Source organism: Boleophthalmus pectinirostris, unplaced genomic scaffold, assembly GCF_026225935.1.
Source record: "Boleophthalmus pectinirostris isolate CB_2022bp ecotype Guang Dong unplaced genomic scaffold, ASM2622593v1 HiC_scaffold_23, whole genome shotgun sequence".
Classification (NCBI taxonomy): domain Eukaryota; kingdom Metazoa; phylum Chordata; class Actinopteri; order Gobiiformes; family Gobiidae; genus Boleophthalmus; species Boleophthalmus pectinirostris.
This window is the reverse complement of record NW_026571207.1, coordinates 12,304,172-12,325,784: the sequence shown is the minus strand read 5'-3', so window position 1 is coordinate 12,325,784 and position 21,613 is coordinate 12,304,172. Positions and strand designations below refer to the sequence as shown.

General features: G+C 36.5%; 1 protein-coding gene across 4 annotated transcripts in view; it reads right to left on the bottom strand.

Annotated features, from left to right (window-relative positions):
* Positions 1-897: 897 nt before the first annotated feature.
* Positions 898-21,613, bottom strand: part of ldb2a (LIM domain binding 2a) — a 173,036-nt gene continuing 152,320 nt past the window's right edge. The window contains exons 8-9 of one of the 4 annotated variants that reach the window (XM_020917635.2): positions 19,324-19,460; positions 898-2,900 (exon numbers count right to left, since the gene is read on the bottom strand). In XM_020917635.2, the coding sequence (XP_020773294.1) occupies positions 2,670-2,900; positions 19,324-19,460 (368 nt within the window). In that variant the 3' untranslated portion in view covers positions 898-2,669. Of the gene's footprint in view, positions 2,901-19,323; positions 19,474-21,613 lie in introns of all 4 variants that reach the window. The other 3 variants (XM_020917636.2, XM_055159519.1, XM_055159520.1) reach the window with 3 other exon arrangements.

Here is a 21,613-nt window from a genome sequence, read left to right as displayed (position 1 = left end):
TCATGCAAAAATTACAATTGTAATTGCAGACCTATTCCATTCTATATTCTGATCTTTTAATGGTGATTACAGTCTTTACCAGGTGAACCCATACAGACTTACTGAGTTGATACACAACCTCTTTGTGACAGGTATTTATTTATGGAGCACAATTTAAATATTGTAGGCTATATCTGGTTTCATACTGGTTAGTTTTAGGCTCTGCGTGCGCATAATGGTCTGTCAGTTTGCTCTAATAATTGAATCTATACTCATAATAGTTTTGGAGATGTTTATAGACCAGTTGCCATTACATGATAACACCAATAGGCAACTATGAGGAGATAATAATGATCTTAAAGCTAATAAGTAGTTAATTCTACATATATTTTTTGACAACAAAATGCATGTTACAGTGCATTTTTCATTCTTTTCACACCCGATGATGGTAAAGCCACAGCTGTCCTGGTGTAGACAAACGGAAGCGATGCTGCCAATCTGCTCCATTGGCTCCTTCAACCACCAGTCACTCACACATCACATACACAAGGAAGGTGAGTGAAGTGTCTTGCCCAAGAACACAATGATTCTGTCAAACCCAAGTATTAAAGTTGTAAGCACGGTTTATTGGCACAGATAATGGTAAAGCATACATACCAGACATCAGATATGACACTGAACACCTCTGCTATATAATGTACAAATGGTGTCTAATATTACTAGCCTCAAACATATTTAAAAATGTGTTAGCTTCCTTACAAATGCACAAATAAATACCCGGGGTCCAATTGTAAAAAGATTCCCATTGTTTGTCCTCTTTGCTCATTTTTTCAAACAACAAAAACATCTCAGGAAAAATTATCGAGAAAGAATAAAGAACACAATTACAGATATCTCCGAGCATTTCTGTTGGGTGGACAGGACTTGGTGGCAAAATTATTATTACAGAATGTACATGAACTTAAATTGGCTATTAATTGTGGCTTTGGTTCCGCACTGAAAAAAATACATTTGCTAATTATTATAGAAATATCATTATTGTCCATACCATCCAACAGAAATGCAACTCCTATACAAAACTACAGCTGCCATATCGCCAACATTTTCTTAGCCGACAGTTCATTTTCCACTATATTTACATAGCTACAAACCTTTTTAACAGTGTTCCCAAACTGATTATAAAAAATTCAGATTTTTTTTTTTTTTTTTTTTTCCGGAAAATTACATATGACAAACGGAACAAAATCATGCAGGCTTTACCATCAGTTTGGGAATAGGTCGTTTTTAAAGGGACCAAATTTTCTGAGAAGGGCAAAATAAAAGGCAAGGATCACAAAAATGACTACATGATTGGGGTTTGTAAAGAGAAAAATAGCGATAAGACTACAACACAATCAAAACGGTTGGCATGAAATCACCACGTGTGACCATGCGCCGCCGTAAAACAATCTCTAAAAGCTCATTCGAAAAGGAGTCCGTAGTTGGTCGGAGCAGTTGTGTGGACTTTTATTTCCCTCCTTAATTGCAAATTGAAATAAGCAGCAAGAGGCGGTCGAAAACAAACCCACTGGATTCGCAATAAAAACAAAATTGCCTCCAAAACAATCTCTCATTTGAAGAAAGTTCTTTGCTTTCTGTTGCAATTTTGCCATTTTGGACGTTTTTGCTTTTTGTTATTCTATGTTCTCCCCGCTGGCTTCCGAAACGACTTCAACCAATCCAGTATTGATCCAACGTTGAATTAATTCTCCCATTGTCCACTGAAGAGGAAAAAAAGTTGATATTTTTACATATTGTCACACACACTGGTATGCGCTCAAGTCTTTGTGGGTATTGCTGTGCTGGATTTCTCCCAAAATTCTTAACGTCCAGAGAAAAGTTGAAAATTTGAGTTCTCGCTGCAAAAATGGATAGCTACAGTGATTGAAATGACTTGAATACAGATTAAAAAACAAGTTAGAGTAGTTTTGATTAGTGTATCAATTTATATGATTTGTTTCATTCAACGTAATAATGTAATTCTTACCAGTTGAGTATATATAGTTGAGTATACATTGTAAAAGTATTGTAAAAAACAAAAACAAAATAAAATAAATCAGAAATATTGTAAATAAATCTTCAAGGTCTTATCTAAAAAGTCTGGATCGATCATGTTAAGAAAGAATGAATAGTCAGCCACTAATTTTCTTATTGTTAATTACTTTGCGAATTATTACTGTTTTTTAGTTTTAGTCAAGCTTTAGTCAAATTACGTTTATGTTTATAGTTTTAGGTCATGTATTTAATCTTCACCTAAATTCATAATACAGAATAGATTGTACTGCATTTGTATATACATATGTTTATTGTTTATGTCTGGTTTGGGATGGAAAAGTACAACTTGTATCTAGTTTCTATTAGTTCCTTTTCTCATAATTTCAGCCAATATGACTTTTTAGGTTTTTAATTTAGTTTAAGTCAGCAAAAATATAACACTGACGAAAACTATGATGAAATATTTTAGTTGATGAAATTAACACCGCTTATTATTACTTACTTGCTTCTCAAACATTCAATAAATGTTATGTCAACTAATGTAGCTATCATTTTAATGCAGCACATATCCCATAAATCCATAACATCCACTCTGGAGAGTCCAAAAAGTCCCATTCTGGAATTGTTGACATTGTTTTCCCATTCCCCGTGTAGTTTTATTGAGTGGGCTGCGGCGCTGTGCTCTCTGCCTTCCCCTCCGGACCACTAGGGGGCTTGGTGCTCCAGGGCGGGTTGTTGGCGAGGGCGGGCGAACTGTGGAAGTCGTCGTCATCGTCCAGACCGTTGGTAGCGTCGTACTGCGTGTTCTCCAGCCGTGTGATCAGACGCTCGTCCTCATCCCCAAACTCTCCTCCCATCAAGGTCGGCTCCCCCACTACCATCACGTCCTGGAGGAAAGAAAAAAAGAGGTTATGTAATGCAAATGTGGTGTGAACATTACAAAAAAAATGTCTGAAGAAGGACCTGACCTGAAACGTGACATTGTGGTGTCATTAAAATAAAAATAAAAAAAATTGGAAGCTTCAAAGAACTGTAATGCAGATCTCTTTCTTCCTTTGCACAATTTTTGCCTCTGAACCCAGTCGCAACTTTTATTGGCTGTGCATGTTTTTATCTGCTAGCATTACAAAAACAACATTTCTCTTTTGTAAACTACAGCTGTACAATATATCTCAAGGAAAGTGAAATTTGTTTCAGCAAATCTTGAATTTCCCTTGGGATCAATAAAGTATCTCCATCTTGCTTTATTTTAACTGGTGTAATTATCAAAACACAAATCTGCACAATATATTTTAGAGAAAATCTTGTACCTGTGGTCTAAACCTATACTATACATATTCTGAAATTCATAGGATTTTGGTATTAGTATCAGTTCATATTTAGTCTTCTCTTGAATCTTAATTCTCCTGGAGTTGTTTACAACATGCACTTGGAACACAGAACACACAGAATCCTAATTTTTGAACATAAATCTAAAAAAAATGTACTAATTCTCAGAAAAATTGCACTTTTTGAAAATTGTATTTATTTCCTTAGCAATATTGATTTAACAAGGGTTGCACTTAGAATTGTTTTAATTTTTTTATAATAGAGATTGCGATTAAATTTCTGATTTAATTCTGAAATCCAGATTCAATTCACAGTGCAACATTTATCCATTATTCAAGCGGTCTAGTTTGGACCACTTTAGGTTGAGAAACACTGTTGTAATAAAGTCCTAACCCGATCATTGTCAAGATTTTTTCCCTGTAAAATCTTTGTAATTTATATGTCAGATATTACAAATGTAAGTTTTAATTTAGCTGCAAGATGTTGAAGTTCTTTTTTGCAGTGAGACACACACTTGTATAACCTAGCCATAACTTCTCCACCTCCACATCCAAGGTTCTGAAAACGAGCATGCATCGCCCACTGCTCATCCTTGTTTTTGGACTGCCTGTGTTTAGCCTTGGGTACATTCAGAAATTAATATGCTCAAATGAGTGAGAAATCAGCAGAGAAGAAATGAATGCATATCTGTTTCATCTAATTCCAGACCAACGCACCATGTGAATATCAAGCGAACGAGCCGCAGCTAGCCCCATGTGCACACCAGCTAGAGTTTGTGTTGCTTCACATAAATGAGTATGCATGCCGTCTGCTCCTCATAATTCTGTCCTTAGAAGAATAGTATTTAATCAAGCGCCTTTGAAAGACGGGGCAAAATGCTTATTAACATTTACAAGATGAGTCCCATAACTGACGTCTTTACAGTTCATATTTGTGTAGTTTCTTGGACAAATTTGGGAATGGTTCAAAGATTTATTTCCATTAATCCACAGAAACATCTAAAATCATATGTGAATTCAAAATGACAACCAACAGAAATGCTACAGCAATATCAGACTTTATAACCGTACAAAAATACATGTCAAAACACAAAAAACAAAACATTTTAAAAACATTTTTAAGAAAGAAATACTGGGACCCCTGTGGCAGCCTAATGAGAGTACTTTTTTATTACAATTCTGTGAGGTAATGATTCTGAATTTTCAACAACTGAACTTTAAAATGACAGAATTTTCAATATTTTATATTTTGAGAACCACAATATTAATCTAAAATGGTATAATAATAGAAATAGGTCAAGTGACTTCCTTCATATTGACTTTTCAAAAGAGTAGTTACTTGTGTTTTTTTTTTTTTTTTTAATCTTTGAAAATGTTTATGCTACATTTCAGAACTTTTTAAAGCTGAATCTAGGAGATAACAGGTAGGTATGTCCCTTTTAACAATTTCATTAAGTAGCCTAGATATTATTTTCCCTTTTTTGGCAAAAAAAATGTATGCAGGTTATTGAGTCAACAAATACAATATCTCACAAACCAACAAAATGTGTATCTATTTCTGGTTCATTAAACTCCAAATGGACATCACGCCAATGTACACAATAGCAAGCTTGCCAGACTTTGTTGCGATTACTGAAGCAAAATGTGCCGTACCACTTTTAACTGAGCCATACCATTCCACAAACTGCAAATCTGCAAATCCGCTGAACCTATAGCCAATCCTGTGTGTGCAAAAGCAGCCTACAGACAGTGGACTCCCCCTGCGCCGAGCCCAACCCCAAATCAATACTCATCATGTTTCATCAGACTAGCCCTTCGCAGCAGGTCACAGCGGGGAAGGACTGTGATTTATCCATTATCCAAGTTATCTGATGTAGCAATGTAAAGGAATGTGAGCATAAAACGTTCACTCATGTCTTATTTAGTCTTCCCTCACCCCTGGTAACCTGGGTGGATTTTGTTACACTCATAGGTGTAATGTTGAAACTTGCATCCTGATCAATAGGTTGGTTGGATAAGGTGGATTTATGGTTTATGGTACTTAAATTTTTCATTCTTACAAAATCCATAAAGGCAAAAACCAAGCAGAACCAGTGAAATCTCAAGATGCACTTATTGAATTGTTGAAAGAACATTTCCATAGCTGTTTCGAAGCTGAAATGTATCACAGTGACAATAATTAGAGTGTTGGTGAAGTTGTATAATGTTGTTTAATAACATGGAGGAGCAAAATTTGTATTACCGCCTGATGATGTTGTAAGTAGGAGTCTGCAAAAATATTGAAATATTGATATATTGAAAGAAAGAAAGGCAACACATTTGAGATATTCAGTGTTTTGATGATTAATATGCTTGTCTTTCTTATGAACTTTGCACAAGAAGTGGTTTAACAAAGACTTTTAGTATCACAGCCATCATTTAGCCTTTATTTTTACTGAACCGTATTGAATCGATTTGAAATATATTGTATCGAATTGTAAGCTCACTGTATCGAGATATGTATCGCAACTTCTTAATGATACCCAGCCCTGGTCATAAGGTGGAGCAAAGTATTTTCAGGTTACTTGAAGATGCAAATTTTATTAATATAAAACATTTGGGTGGAATAAGATGACATATTTCTTTAAAAGGCTTATATTATACTATTTCCTGATAATGTTGGTTCTTCATAAAAACATAACCAGACTCATGTTAAGTTTCATTCATACATGTTTAGCACACAGACCTTGTATATTTAGGCTTCTTCTCTCAGACAGAAAACACTCTCTTCCACCTTGTGATGTCATGTGGTAATACAGGAAGTGTGTGTATTTTTAAACTTTGGATTTGGATGATTTCAGACCAAGAATTTCTTATCTCTACTCAACTAAAGACAAAAAGGTAGTTATTACACGACATCACAAGGAGAACAGAGCATTTTGAGCTTTGGATTACTCAAAACATGTGTGAATGAAACAAAACACAACTCTAGGTATGTTTATGATGAGGTACCAAAAGTCTAACATAGATCAGACAATAGTATAATATAGGTCCTTTAAAAAAATATGTATAATTTATTATGACCATTTATATTTTTGTCTTTGCTATTATGATATATTGTGATGTTTGAGCTACTCTATCCAAATAATTTCCCTTGTGGCTCAATAAAGTCCGTCTAAGTGAAGTTTTCATGAGGTAACAATATTATAACACAGCTAAAAGCACACAGACATCCATTTTGTTTAATATAGGACCTTTAAAGTGAACCTTTCGTTGCGTACACAGCCCCATGCCACCAGTCGCAGTGGTGATCTTGTGGACAGAGCTGTACAGTTAGCTGGAGCCCATGCTTGACTGGCCATGTGTGTCAGTGTGCACACAGCTCTGGGACTGATAAGCCCTCTGCAATCACACACGCCATATACCTGTGTGCTGTGGACCTGGGACATGGGAATACAGGAGAATACATGAGAGGACGGGGGGGCATGGGTCTGATAAATAATGGTTATGATAGTTTCCTCCACAGTCATGCCAAGTCATACTAACCAATACTTTGCATGCTTGTATTTCCAAATGTGTTGCTCTGCTGTTTTAGTCCCTTTTCTAATCAACCTTATTTTTATTTATTATCTTGCCCTGATACTAAGATAACTGAAATATTCACTTGTTGGTTTTTTTTATGTTGATGTCAGTTTTCTGCTTAATTATTTTATGTTGATGCAAAGTAAATATTTTAGATTGTATTTTTGAGCTATAAAACCATCTGTAATTGAATAAATGTAAAGGTAGAGCTGTTTAATGTTAGCCAGGCTGAAACATTTTTAGAACTTTCCTGTCAGAGCAATGACATATCCATAGAAACAAGCAAGTGATGACCCCAAATCAAAAAGTTACATAGTGCACCTTTAAATAGGGTTAACATTTCATTTCATGTTTGGGATTGTTAATTTCCTAATTGAAAAACAACATCTACAGTTGAATATTCATGTTCTTTAACACTAATTTAGTAGCTCAATCATATAATTTCATTGACTATTCTGATGGCTCGTAGCTCTATTTCCACTACTGTGTTCAATGTGTCAACTTCATCTGCTTGAAAGTTTCGGTGGCAATCTACCACTGTTATATTATTCATACACGTAAGGTGGGTAAAGTATCTTGCCCAATGACACAGCTAAAGTCACCAGCAACCTTTATCAGCCAGCCATCTTACTTGCATACAGACTTTTTAATTACATGTACAGTACTTTACTTTCTTATTTAAGTTTTGTGAATGATAAGCAGTTTTAGTGTTGATTTTCATTTGCACCGCATTATAGGAAAGCCATGCTCCAAGACACTTAATCTTTCACAGCACGCCCCATGTCAACATACAAACACATGAAGTCAACAACGCACTCTAAAAATATCAAATCACTTCTACTAATTATTACTCATTCTTCTGAATGAATGCCATTTATTTATCTGCATTGAAATCCTAAAAAAACCTCCCCCCTGGCGACCACTTGTACACCCCACTATGCCTTAATCACGCTAATTAATTTAGGTGAGCTTTTCAACTAAATGACAATATCCACACTGATTTGTCAATTTGCATAGCTAATTAAGTCATTAGCTAAAAATGCGCTGATTGCCAACAAGCCATGCATTTGCCATCTGTTCCTGCAAGGAGGCCTGTCAACCTACCTCTGGCCAACATCGCAGCCAAAAAAGGAAAAAAATCTTGTACATAGCAAACAGCTGGTGGCTAGTCAGAGACCAGGGAGCGCTAATTGTGAGCTAATTAATACTGTCTACTCATCTCGTTAAGAGTTAGCATTGGGGCTAGCCATGCTTTATTTGCTGCTTAGCAGAGTCATTAGCATATTTTTTGCAGGGATTAACAGTCACATGTTTGGAGGCCATTTCTGACTGTCAGGGACTCCCAGACAACAAGTGGAATGTGGTGTGACACTCAGGGAGGGTCTCAAAGGTAAAAACAGTAAGTCCATTAAAAAAATAAAAAAATAAAATAAAATCTGGATTGTATTTTCTATGGGCAAAAAAAAAAAATCTTTTTATTTTTAATTTTTAAAGTGACTACACATTTTCAGTGCATTTATTTATTTTTTCATTTAGTGGCTAAATAAACATCATGAAAAATTTTCAAGTTTGAATTTTAATATTTATAGTGATATATTCATTTATCTCAACATAACATGAAAACATATAATACAGTTTATGCTATTAAACTAATTATATAGGTTATATATGTTATTACATAATACATATATAAATAATTACATAAAATGTGAAATGTACTGAGCCAGCAGAATGTAAATGTATTTTAATAATAATAATTAAAATAGCCAATAATGTTGTCATGATATTAAAATTTCGATTTCGATACTAAGGAAAAGACTCGATACCCAATACTGATTCTGATACCACTATGATAATAAAAAAAACACTATGTAGACAACAGAATGTAATTTTCAGCATTAAATAATAGTACTTTCTTTTACCATCTAGTCTTATGTCTGTGTGATCCCTCAGTCAACCGAGTATATTTCATAGTGGTCCATTAATCTATGTGCTCAAGATTATTCAGGAAAGGTTATTTTTTGTCTTGTTGTGAATGTGTGTGTAAATGGGTGAGTGGTTCCCTGATGTAAAGGGCTTTGAATGCCTTGAAGGTGGAAAACCACAAAATAAATATGTGACCATTTACCAATGTGCCTTTTTTAGTATCGATAGCTGCTCAAATGAGTATCTAGTTTTGATACTAGTTTTAGTATCAACTAGTAACTGATTTCCAATACTTCTGTCAACCCTAGTAGTCAAACTGACAAATAAAAGAAACATCGGTGGGACTGATTGTGATTTTGTAATATTTCTAAAAAATCAGATTGTTACAACCCTTGGCTCATTTCACTTTACCAAAATCAATTCACAATCAATACCACGCTCAAATCACTAGAGGTCACTGTTGCTCGGCACATAACTCCCTCTCCTCCACCCTCTCCTGTTCCCCCTCCCTCTCCCCCTCCCTTATCCAAAGTCCACTGCTTATTACCATTGGGCTCACGTCGACTCAGCCACGAACCAGCAACTTCTCAGACAAAGACAGGCAGACGCGCAACATATGTAAGCGCCGTGTTCTCCCGCGCTTTAGGAGGCACGTGAAGGCACCGCGGGGGGTGGGCTGGGTGCTGGGTAGAGGTGGTGGTGGTGGGTGGGGCTGTGGTGTACATGTGGGAGAGAACGCGTGTTGATGGGTGGGCGAAAAGCATGTGTGTTGCTTATATAGATATTGGTGATAATGAGAGCTGGCACGGGGCCAAACTAACAGTAACAAGTATGTGTTGTGTGCATAGAAAAGAGACTTAATGTTAAAACAGTGTGCTGAAGAGGTATTGACAGCTGTAACTATCTAAAGGTCCTCTGTCCAGTTTTTTCTCATGTATTTCGTCAAAATTTGTCTTGTCTTAGTACAATTATATTTTATAATCAGCTCTTGAGGTTAAAATAAGTCTGCTGCATAATGCCTGAATCCATCTGTGATAAGAAAGCATTTTAATGTCTGAAATGCACAATAGGACTTCCTGTTAGCTTTACCATAACGGCAAAAGTCCACACTGGTCTCTGAGAGTTGTGAAAAGCATTTTGCTGAAAATAATAAATAATAATAATATCAATAATAATGCATTAGTCTTATATAGTGCTTTTCCAGACGCTCAAAGTCGCTTAACAGTTTCATGCATTACTTATTCACTCAAGACTGACAGAAGCGAGGATGCCAATCTGCACCATCGGCCCCTCCAACCACCAGCAACACTCACATACATACCACTTCCTTTCTAGACAATGTGGATGAAGTGTCTTGCCTAAGGCCTTGCTTAATTTCTGAGATTTGACAAGATCAGGCTTTAGTTAGATCTCATAAACCAAGCAAGGCAGGGACACTGGGAATGCATAAAGCAAGTGAGGAATAACTTTGAACCACTGCAAACCATTTAAAAATTCACTAGTTCTGTTTTTGCACATTTATAAGACTATAAAAATCAGGTACACTGCCTTTCAGTTAACAGATTCACACATTTAATTAAATAAGTTGTCTTGGGGAAACCTCTGCACCAAAAAAGACATAAAAGCAATCACCAAAGCCACATTTAAAGAACAATGGCACAGACAATATTCATTACTTTATCCACCACATTTTGGGCTAAAAGGTTTGGTAATGTTCTAGTAGGTGGTGTGGTGCAGGATCCTTTCAACCACAAAATGTCGACAACTCAAAAATGGTTAAAAACACTGTTGAACTGAAAGCAAAAGTATCAGAATTTAAATTAAAATGTAGTATGTAATATGATACCCAGTCTTACTGCAGGACTTGGTGTACTTCATAGCTCAAAGCTTCATAGTATAGGCAGAGAAGTGGGTATAATTCTGCTCCATCGGCTTCTTCCACCATCTCCAGTCACACAGGAGTTGCTATTAACAAGTTTTGCACAACAACATCTAGTTCAGCTCAAGGGAAACACACAAGAAAGCAGCAGTCTGACTATAAAGTTAAAGGACATGTATTGTGCCTTATTTGTACTGTATAGAGAACTTAAAGCTGGAGTATCTTATTTTCACACCACAGAAGAATAGGATATTTAAAGTGGAGCTAAGCACTGAGTCTTCTTTTCTGTTTTCATCTTAACTATGTTTATAGTTTTAGTAGCATTGGCTACTGTTACTAGTCCTTTTTGGTATTGGTAGTGCAAACTAGGTACATTTGCAGCTTTCTGGTAAAAAAAATGTGTGCTGCCTCCAGTGGCTTTGGTCGGGTGCATGGCTTTAGAACATATTTTTTCAGGCGACAGTTAAAACTGGGATGGGCTGGCCACTAGTTCAGACATGAACAAAGGTTTGATATTACACAGCAGAGGATAGAGGCTATCAACAATTACTATTTCAGAAATAAATTAATCATAACCTGGTTCATACATATGCTCCAAAACATGTCTTCAGCTAACAGAAGGAGTTTTATGACTCAGATAGATCAGGAATTACATATAAATGACAGGAAAAGTATAAATGTAGTGTTTTTTTCTGTAAATATGTTCCACTAGGATGTCCTCAAGCTACTTCACTTCAGTGTTGTCTGATCAAAACATCTCTCTGATTATAACGCCAAGTTGGCTGAAATGTCTTGCTTAAGGACACCTTTATAAAGCCAATAGAAGGGATTCAACCACCAACTGAACTGGCAACTGAAGTACTGTACTGAAAATATGACATTTGTATTCAAACTCAAAGATCTTCATAATTTCACAAAACTTAACCCAACATCGTGTACTGCCATCTTGATTCTCATTCACACAAGTTGTCATCGACAAACATTACACAGCAGCAGATCGCTGTTACATATTTTAATATCTGACATATTAAAAATGCATGACTGTATAATGGATCCAGTGCTGACTAACGATTTGTTTTTATATTGAAATGACTAATGGATGGTGGCAATCTGGCTGGGCAGATGACTGTGCATTGTGTACATAAGGCTGCTCTATCGTTCAAACCATCTGCTCGACAAATATAATGTAAAACAGCACGAACCTAGCATTACACACCTGGAAAACATTTGAAGTGCCACCATTCGCTATTTCTTGTCCGAAAAATATTAAAAGGAAAAAAAAAATATTAGGAGGAAATTCAGAAAAAACAGAAGAAAAAAGAAAACCCCTATTCTATTTTGTTATGATTTCTGAGCCATTTTTGGGAATATCAGAAATTATTTATAAATGACTTGGGTTTTATGAAAAAAAAAACATGTGAACTCAACCTCACATTATTTTCCTTTATAATTTTCTAACCTACAAATAATCACACAAATATCCATTTTGGGCCGCCATATTTGCTTACATGCTTGAAAGATTATGGTATCATTTATTTTATTTTTTATATTTATTTTATTTTACTCTGAATAAATAAAAAATCAGCAAATTACAGTTTACATTTTTGTAGATGTTTGCAGTCCTAAAAACAAGTTAACGCTAGCCAATTCACAAACTCTACACGTTGCATTAAATAAAATCATTATCATGAACTTGCAAGTCAAAATCTATGCCTGTGTTAATATTATGCACCAAAATAAGACGTGCTGTGTGTGTATAACCACTACCCAGAATGCAATGTGCGCACACATCCCATCACCCTGAATGAATTTTGTTTACGCCGCTCGCATTAGAGCCAAACAGCCAGCCTTTAACATGGACAAATCCCTGGTCTAGTCCGTATCAGCAGACTTTCAGCTGGACCAGAATGACCCCAGCTCCAGCGGTGCATTGTGGGTAAAGAATAATAAACTGGGGAGAGCTATATGTAGGTTTTGTAATGAGTCTGTATATGAATGAGAGGAGAGAAAGTGAAGTGACTGAAGAGGCTGTTTAACCCTGAACTGTGTCAAGTGGCTAGTTAGAGAGGCTTAGAGATAGCATACATTATCAGACCAACCATGGGAAGATATAAAAGATGTTATTTTGACGTCTGCTTTAAGAACAATAGAAAAGTCACAATATTACTATACAAAATCATCTGAAGTTATTATGAGCTAACGATGACCAACTGTAGTAATTATCAATAGTCTGTCTACATCCTCAAACCTCAAAATACTTGTGGTGTCATGAAGCAGTAGTTTTCAAGTTAACAGCTACATTTTATCTTTAGTTCAGCACAGATTGGCAATTCCGGGGCTGAAATTATTCAAATGATTTTCAGAATTCCCACTCTTTTTCAATGACAACATTTAAAAACTTTTCCATGATTTTTTCAAGACCTAAAGTGAATTTTCCATGACTTTACAGCACCCTACATGTGTAGAATTGAGCATACTTTTAGGGCTAAATATGAAATGTTAACTTTTTCAACCCACCTTATGGTATGGTTTTATAGTTTTTAACATTCAAAATACTGTCAGTGCTTTTATTCTTGTCTCTTTCAAACAAAAGGCGCATACGTTCAGAAATAATCATAATCACCTTATGATAACTTAACAGAACGTTGTAGTTGCGTGAAAGAGACACTACAATTCCATGACTTTTCCAGACCTGGAAATTTACATTTTTATTTTCCATGACTTTTCCAAGATTTCCATGACTGTGGGAACCCTGGATTATAGTGAAGGTGTATGGAGTTTAAAAACACAATGGAGCACTTCTTGTATTACCACATGACATTACAAGGTGGAATAGAGTGCTTTCTGTTTGAGAGAAGAACTCAGTCTAAATTAGAGCCCGACCGATATGGATTTTGTTGTGGCTGATATGAAACTGATATAATGGGAGTTGGGGCTGCCGATAGCCAATATAATCGCCGATATATTTAGTGATGTAAAAATTCACTGTAAATCTTGAATTGATTAAAAAACTTAGGTTTGGCTCTAGTGAATTCTAAATTGGGTTTATTTAGGCAACATTTATTGTTATTTTGACTCTTCACATCAAATTTACATACAGTAGATTGGCCTAATGGCATTTTTACATCACATTCTAGCTACTGTTACTGTCACTGCTAGTGATGGGTATTCCAGTTTTTTTTTTTTTTTTTTGGAGAATCGGCTCGGCTCACTAAGCAGCTGGCTCTTTCGGCTCCCAAGCGACTCTTGAGATTGTTTTGTTGCAAGCAGGACTAAACCAAAACTGAACCAGGACTGAATGTCGGGACTCGGTTTCTATCTTTCTCCTGCACTCGAGCCCAAGTTTAGTCCTGGTTTATTCATTTTATGCTGAACTGCAGCCAAATATGCACTTTTTTTTATCCTATGCACACGCATATTTCTGAGTTTCGTTTTCAGCCACTGCTGCTGTCAAACTACAGGTCTACATGCGGCATGAAGAGAAAAAGTGAGAAAAAGAGAAAACACGGCTCCCAATAAGAAACATGCTCCCGTTGTTCGCTTCAAAGAGCCGGATCTAAGAGCCGCTTCGATCGCGACCGACCCATAACTCCTAGCTAGTAAACTATCGCTATTAGCCTTTAGCCGTAAAAACGTGCGCACCGCGGTAATTAATTATATGCATAAATGTGGATCATTCACACGTCTATTCACAGCTCATTTACATATCAATACTGGTCCAGTAGCAAATATACGGCCAATGTAGTCACTTTACAATAGACCAATAGAAAACAGCCTGTTTATGTGCGGGAGCTACAGCAGCTAATTGCTAACAAAACCTAAACTAGCTTCAAAGTCGATGTATTTCCAACACTCACCGCTCACACAGGCTCCTCCTCACATCACAAGTCTGCACTAATAAATGTCCTTTTAATCCAGACTCAAACCGATTGTTCGAAAAAGAATATAATCTCAATGTTACGCACCACTGCAGGTGTAAACAAACACACGCGAGTGAAGTGACGTCACTCTGGTGGTGTGTTCAGGGACAGTACGGACACAGACACAGACAAATTACACCGTAGATAAATACTGATGCGGAGCCACATATTAGGAAATTTATCTGTCTGTAAATTGGATTAAATTAACATAATGTAGAGAGTCTAAGTTTTATAACGAGATATAACATGCTCACGTGAAATATCGGCCCATATCAGCAAGCATATCGGCCGATAGCTGATATGTCTCCAGGAGCCCATATTGGCCGATAATATCGGCCAGCCGATATATCGGTCGGGCTCTAGTCTAAATATGAAGGATTTGTGTGTTAAACATGTGTGAATAAAACAAAACTCCAGGTATGTTTTTGATGAGAACAGCATTAGAACATAAATCAGAAAACAGTGTAATATACGCCCATTAACACTGTCGTCTGCAGTTACATTTACAAACATACTTCAAGACACTACCTGCAGTGGACACACGCTATTTGAAATGGCAATACTGACTGTAATTTTTACAAGCTTCAAATTTTGGCTTTATGGGTCAAGCTGAAAGCAAACTGAATTCAGTGAAAGCTTTTAAGCACCCTTTAAACGCCTACTTTGAACTGACGAGTAAACAATGCTTCCTTAGTACAAGTTCAGTCAATTAAACAAAATATTGTGGCAGGATGGACCTTTGGGATATTTGGTACTATTTCAAATAATTATTAATTTATGTGAAAATGTGGACAATCTTGTTTTAATAACTCTTTCAAATAGTCAATAATGAATACATAATAAAGTTAATGCCAAACGGGTCTGTTAAAATGCGTCTGTTCTGGTGCCAGTGTGCCCTTGAGCAAGACATTGGGCATCTAGAGGCGGTTGATGGCAAGTCTGTGCAGCGCTGTGTGTGTGTGTGTGTGTGTGTGCACTGGGTTGTGATCAGAGACTGGAATAGCACTTTAACACGGTAAATGCAGTCAATTAAAGATAATGGTCTCCAGTGTACTTTGGACTATAACAGGCAAGTCTCTTTACATTTTAAATGAGATGTATGAACAAGTATATGGGGTGAAACTCATTGGGTTTTTAGTGGTAACAAAACTGCTGGTCTCATGAGAAATGGGAGGCTGTAAGAATATGGTCAGTAAAATGGTTTGAAGAAGATATGAATATTTTTTAAATGTACAGCAATATATTAAAGATCCTATATTACACAAAATTGACTCCTTGAGTTTTTAGACATGTTATGTTTTTACCTCATTGAAAGCATACCTGCAGTTGTGTTTTGTTTTAATTAGTCTGTCTAATTAGTCTGTCTACATGTCTAAAGGTCAAATGCTCTGTTACACTTTGTGATGTCATGCCTTCAATTTAAAAAGACCATGTAAACAATTCCTAATGATTATTCGGAATTAAACTTAAATCCAAATAAAGTGGGTGGTTTATTAATTTTAAAGCTGAATTAAATTCCAGATGGGGGCAAGCAAGACCAGTGCAAAATGGAATGGGTCCGAGCGGTTCCGTGCTGGAGAAAGTGAGAATGTGCTCCTGAGCTCCTGTCCTGTCCTGTCCTGGACATTAAATAGATTAATGTCCCTGTCCAATTAGAACCCTTCCCGACAAGTTTACAGGTCTGTAAATAACATGAATCTGTTCAAAACTATACAGAATATTCTTTTGTTTTTCTTCAATTATATTCAATCTTAAAACTGTAGTGATTGTAAAAAACACATTTCGTGACAGACAACACGCTAATAGCAATTACTTAGCATCACATCCAAACAACACTTAGCCAGTCGCTTCTTGGTAATATTTATAAATGCATTCATATTATTTTCTTCTTTTGATCATTTCTAAAGCCATTTGTGCCCCTTTCCTTGTAAGCCCTGTTTTGTTTCCCCATGTTTTGGTACAGCTCCTCTGGGCTTTCTTTGTCTCACTGCACTCCACTCTCCTCCTGCTGCCGGTAATTTTGTTTTTTCATTTGTGCAAATAAATTAAAGCTAATAACCACAATACTACAAGGAATTTTCTTTTTGTAAGATTCCATAGGGGGGGTGGGGGTAATATTGGGTCCAAATTATTCCGAGCTTCATAAGAACTTTTGTGTTACCTCTATTCAATTACAAAAACATAAAAAAGGTAATGTATGGATAAACTGGTTCTATTTATTATACAGAAAATCAAGAGCATGCATAAACTGATTTTTGAGCTTATTGCAGTTTGTTCCGTCATCAAAAAACATACTTAGTTTTACATTTTTTACCGCCAGTGTGTTTAAGTAAAGCATACCCGGACTATCTCCTCCTTAAGAGCTGAAATCCTCTCCTTGGCTTCTCCAGCTTGAGCTCTGCTGTGCTTTTAAAGTCTATAGACTGAGTGCAGCAAGTGCAGCCATTTGTGCTGTTAACATGAAGATTGCAACCCTAGCTAATGATGTATTATCAGCGCACTAAAACAGTGAGGTAAAACAAGTTATAAATGAACAATAGTGAATGGGATACTTCTTAATGACTCATTTGTGTTAAATGCAGGTAAGTGAGTAAATGACAAGTAAAAATGTGAATGAAAAGTTGAGTAGCTAGTCACATACTAGTCAAATAAGGTTCATTTGGTCTTACAGTAATTTGTTAATAGGTTCTTTTTTCAGACCAAGAGTTTGTTTTCATACCTGAGTAAAAAAGTCATAGTAAAAAAAAACAAACATTGTCTATAAACTAGGACGAGGGAGCTTTTTTACTCTCACATACCTGGGATACTGTCCTGAGGAAGTCGGACTGCAGATGGCGCTGTCTTCCTGCCTCAACCGGTAGGAAGACAGCACCAAAACCTGTACAAATCAGCTGACTGGACACATCACAGGAACATCATGTGACCACTCTGAGGAAGACCGCTAGTGAGAAGTTGAAACTGTGAGGTATGAAAACAAACTGTTGGTCTGAAAAAAGAACCTAATAAATAAAGGCTAGTGATGTAGTCTGATACACCCTCTATAAGGTGAATGTACATTCTATTGCATTGTTTCCCAAAGACTAAGTCGTGACCCACAGGTGGGTCGCAAGAGATTTTTTTGATATGTGCCTGATATGCATGTTACACTCTCCTCCTGCACTCCGGACTGAAACGAGCTACAAAAACACAAACAGGCCCATCTATTTCATTAGAAATGTTGAAATGTTAAGACATGTTTTGTATCATTTCTAATCTTTTTGTTATTATGTTTATTTATTTATTGACTATTTTGTTCCAATACTGCTGGTTCAATTGAATGTTGAAACGACAAAGAAATGGGCTATATTTAATGTCCAAATAGGCGACTTACCTATATACCTTTAATTGCTGGTTAAATTACTGTTTTTCATTGTTTAAAACTTGAGTTCAGAGAGACACGATCACTCAGTCAACAAAAAAATATTCTCTTTAATGTTCAATAATGGTCAAAAAGAGTTTGGGAAACATTGCTCTACTGTCCCTGTAGGGAAATTTGTTCTCTGCATTTGACCATCCTTCAGTAATGGATTGCCTGCAGGAAACCCAGACACAGGGAGAAACACGCAAACTCCACATGGAAATCGAACACACAACCTTCGTGCCGGCCACTCGGCCTCCACTCCGCCACCTTCAATGGACCTGCTTTGATGATTTTGCTGCTCAAATTACCTTCACAAACATTCATTACCAGCTAATTACCAAGTTCGAAAATATCAGCCTCATTTAACCTACTTCACATTGCCCGATGTTGCTGACAGAGAGCATAGGTCTGACTCACACACACACACACACACCCCCATGCACGCACACACACACCACGCACGCACGCACACGCACACACACAGTATAGGTGCACTATGCAACTTTTCTGGTGGATGAGCCAATACCTTCTTGCCTTTACTGAGATGTTATTGCACTACTATGCTCACCCTAAACCATCAAGTATAATAGGTATAATACTCCCTACAATGGAAGCATAACCACAATCAAATGCACAATGCTGTCACAATGTTTTAAAAGGTCAAGTCTCCAGGTCCCCTACTGAATAAATAAGTAAATAAACTCCATCTTCGTGTTTCTTCTAATGACTCTTGGGCTACTTCAATTTATTCTAACAGTCAAAGTAACTCAATACAAGAGGGTGGTTTACCCCTGTCCAGAAAAGTTACATATTTCAACTTGAAACACACCAAAAAAAACAGATTAAAGGCCCTATATTACACACAGTTAACTCTTGTGAGCTTGATTAGAAAGTTGCTACCTCGTCAAAAACAAACCTGGAATTGTGTTATGTTTCATTCACACATGTTTGAATAACTCTTTGCTATTAGTCTGTCTACATCTCCAAAGCTCAAAATGCTCTGCTCCACCTTGTGATGTCATGTAGTTGTAGTTTTCAAGTTAACAGATCCCTTTTGATTATGATGAGTATTTATGTTTTAATTTGTTTGTATTGTATTGTGATTTTTATGTATTTCTTATTCTGTAAAGCACTTTGAATTACTTTGTGACAAGAACTCAGCCTAAATTTGTGCGTTAATCATGTGCAAATGACATAAAACACAACTCCAGGTAGGATTTCAATGAAGAAACAACATTATAACAAAGATCAGAAAATATCAAAAAGAGCATAAATGATGGAGGAGCTGATGCTTACAGGTACCTGGCTGGAGAGGCTGAAGTTGGTAGCTGGACTGCGCTTCTTGCTGGCCGCTGTGCCCAGGCTGCTGTTGGCGCTGCTGGCAGAGTTCTTCCGTTTCCTCCTCTTGGTGGTGGTCTGTCGGGCAGGCTCAGCTTTGGCACGACCAGCAAACACAAACACACAAACCAACAACATAATGCATACTGACAGGGCAAGGGGGGCATGAGGGAGGAGAGCAGGGGGCCAAGCCAGGGCTGGGGTCAATAGTTTAAATCAAATACTACATCAGTTCATTCTATATTAATGCTGCCCTTTACATGTTCAATTTTAAATGTCCAATATAGAAATAGTTATTCTTAGAGATGCACCGATCCACTATTGGTATCAGATATCAGCGCCGATACTGAAAAATTTGCTGTATCGGATATCAGCTTCCAAAATCGCTTCAGCCTGCTTGAAAGTATTAATGGATGTATGAAGACAATTAACTAGTCGTTTTTGGCCCAGAAAGTCTCATAGTGATAGCATTTTTATTTATGCAAAGCTGTTCTCAGGGTTCCCAATCTTTTTCACTGACAAAATTTCAAAACTTTTTCATGACTTTTTCATGACTTAAAGTGAATTTTCCATGACTTCACAGCACCCTACATGTGTAGAATTTACTTTCAGTACTAAATATGAAATGTTAACCCTTTCCACTCATCTGATGGTTTAGTATTATAGTTTTATAACAATCAAAATACTGTCAATGTATTTTTTGCATTTGCTTTTAAACAAAAGGCGGATACATTAGAAAATAATCATAATAGCCTAATGATAATGTAACAGAATGCTGTAGTTGCGTGAAAGAGATACTAAAATTCTATGACTTTTCCATAACTTTCATTGCATTTACAATATTCTTGACTTTCCAGGCCTGAAAAATGACATTTTCAATTTCCATGACTTTTCCAGGATTTCAATGACCGTGGGAACCCTGTGTTCTGTCTTTACATGAGTGATAAATACATTTGGAACAGTTTTGTCTTTATTTTTCTTTTAAGGAAATAGATTAATGTTTTCAGTCTCTGTACTGATATCAGTTGATATCGACAAATACTTAAATCCCTAGAATCGGAATAGCTGGATTGGTGCATCCTTACTTATTCTGGGATGATGGTGGCACAGTTGGTAAGTGCCCAGTGCCCAGTTCTAATTCTGTCATTGGGTCAAGCACTTCAGTCTCATTCCTCATTACCTCCGCCAAGGAGGTTATGTTTTTGCCGGTGTTTGTCTGTTTGTTTGTTTGTTTGTCTGTTAGCAACATAACTCAAAAAGTTATGGACCGATTTTGATGAAATTTTCAGGATTTGTTGGAAATGTGAAAAGGAGGAACTGATTTCATTTTGGGGGTGATCTGGAAGAAATCCTGGATTCTGGATCACTTTGAAATTTTAGTTAACATTGTGGTAAATGGGGCCAAAAATGTAGTTTCTCAATATCTCGGTTAATTATTGACCAAACCCCATGAAATTTGACTCAGGGATGGACAATGGGATCCTCTTTCATATCCCAAAGGCTGATCCGGATCTGATCCAGAAGACTGATTTTATCGCAATTTATATAAAAAATGGGGGTAGTCCTTGGCGGAGGTCTGCGCTCTCTGAGTGCTTTTCTAGTTTTGTATTTTTTTTTAGATTTTTTATTTTTTTTTAAGAATAGTCACTTTCTATAACTTGGTTCCTTAAGATAAACAGTCTGTCAACTTCTAAAATCCAAATGTCTAGATAATTATTATTATTTATCATTTACACCATTTGAAATATCCCAAACATATCCAATGAACAATTTTCAAAGTTATTGTAACTTATGTAAAACAATATTATATTTTACCCCACCCAACCTGAGCACAAAATATAATCATTCCCTACTGAATAACATGCCATTCTACATAAAGTGATGCAAGCAGACAGGAGACAGAAGAAAACAGAAATGTGTTTAGCAGACACACAAAAGCAGCTAATCTCCAGCGCTCCATCCAGGATTTGCAGTGTTCAGAGGTGACAGTGCGTCTGTGGACATCTCCCAAGAAACGCACGAGTAAAACAGAGCTGAAATCTGCATGAGCGTTCAACAACAAACAGCCAGACGTAATGATTCAAGCAGGTTAGAAAACACTGATATAAGGCTAGTTTAGAAAAAGGAATAAATAAGGTAAAACAGTTGAATTCAGAATATTATGGATTTGAGGGTTTTTTCCCCATAAATTTCTTGACTTTTTAAAACATTTTTAACCAGGTTGGTCAATTAGAACCAATTTCCGTGT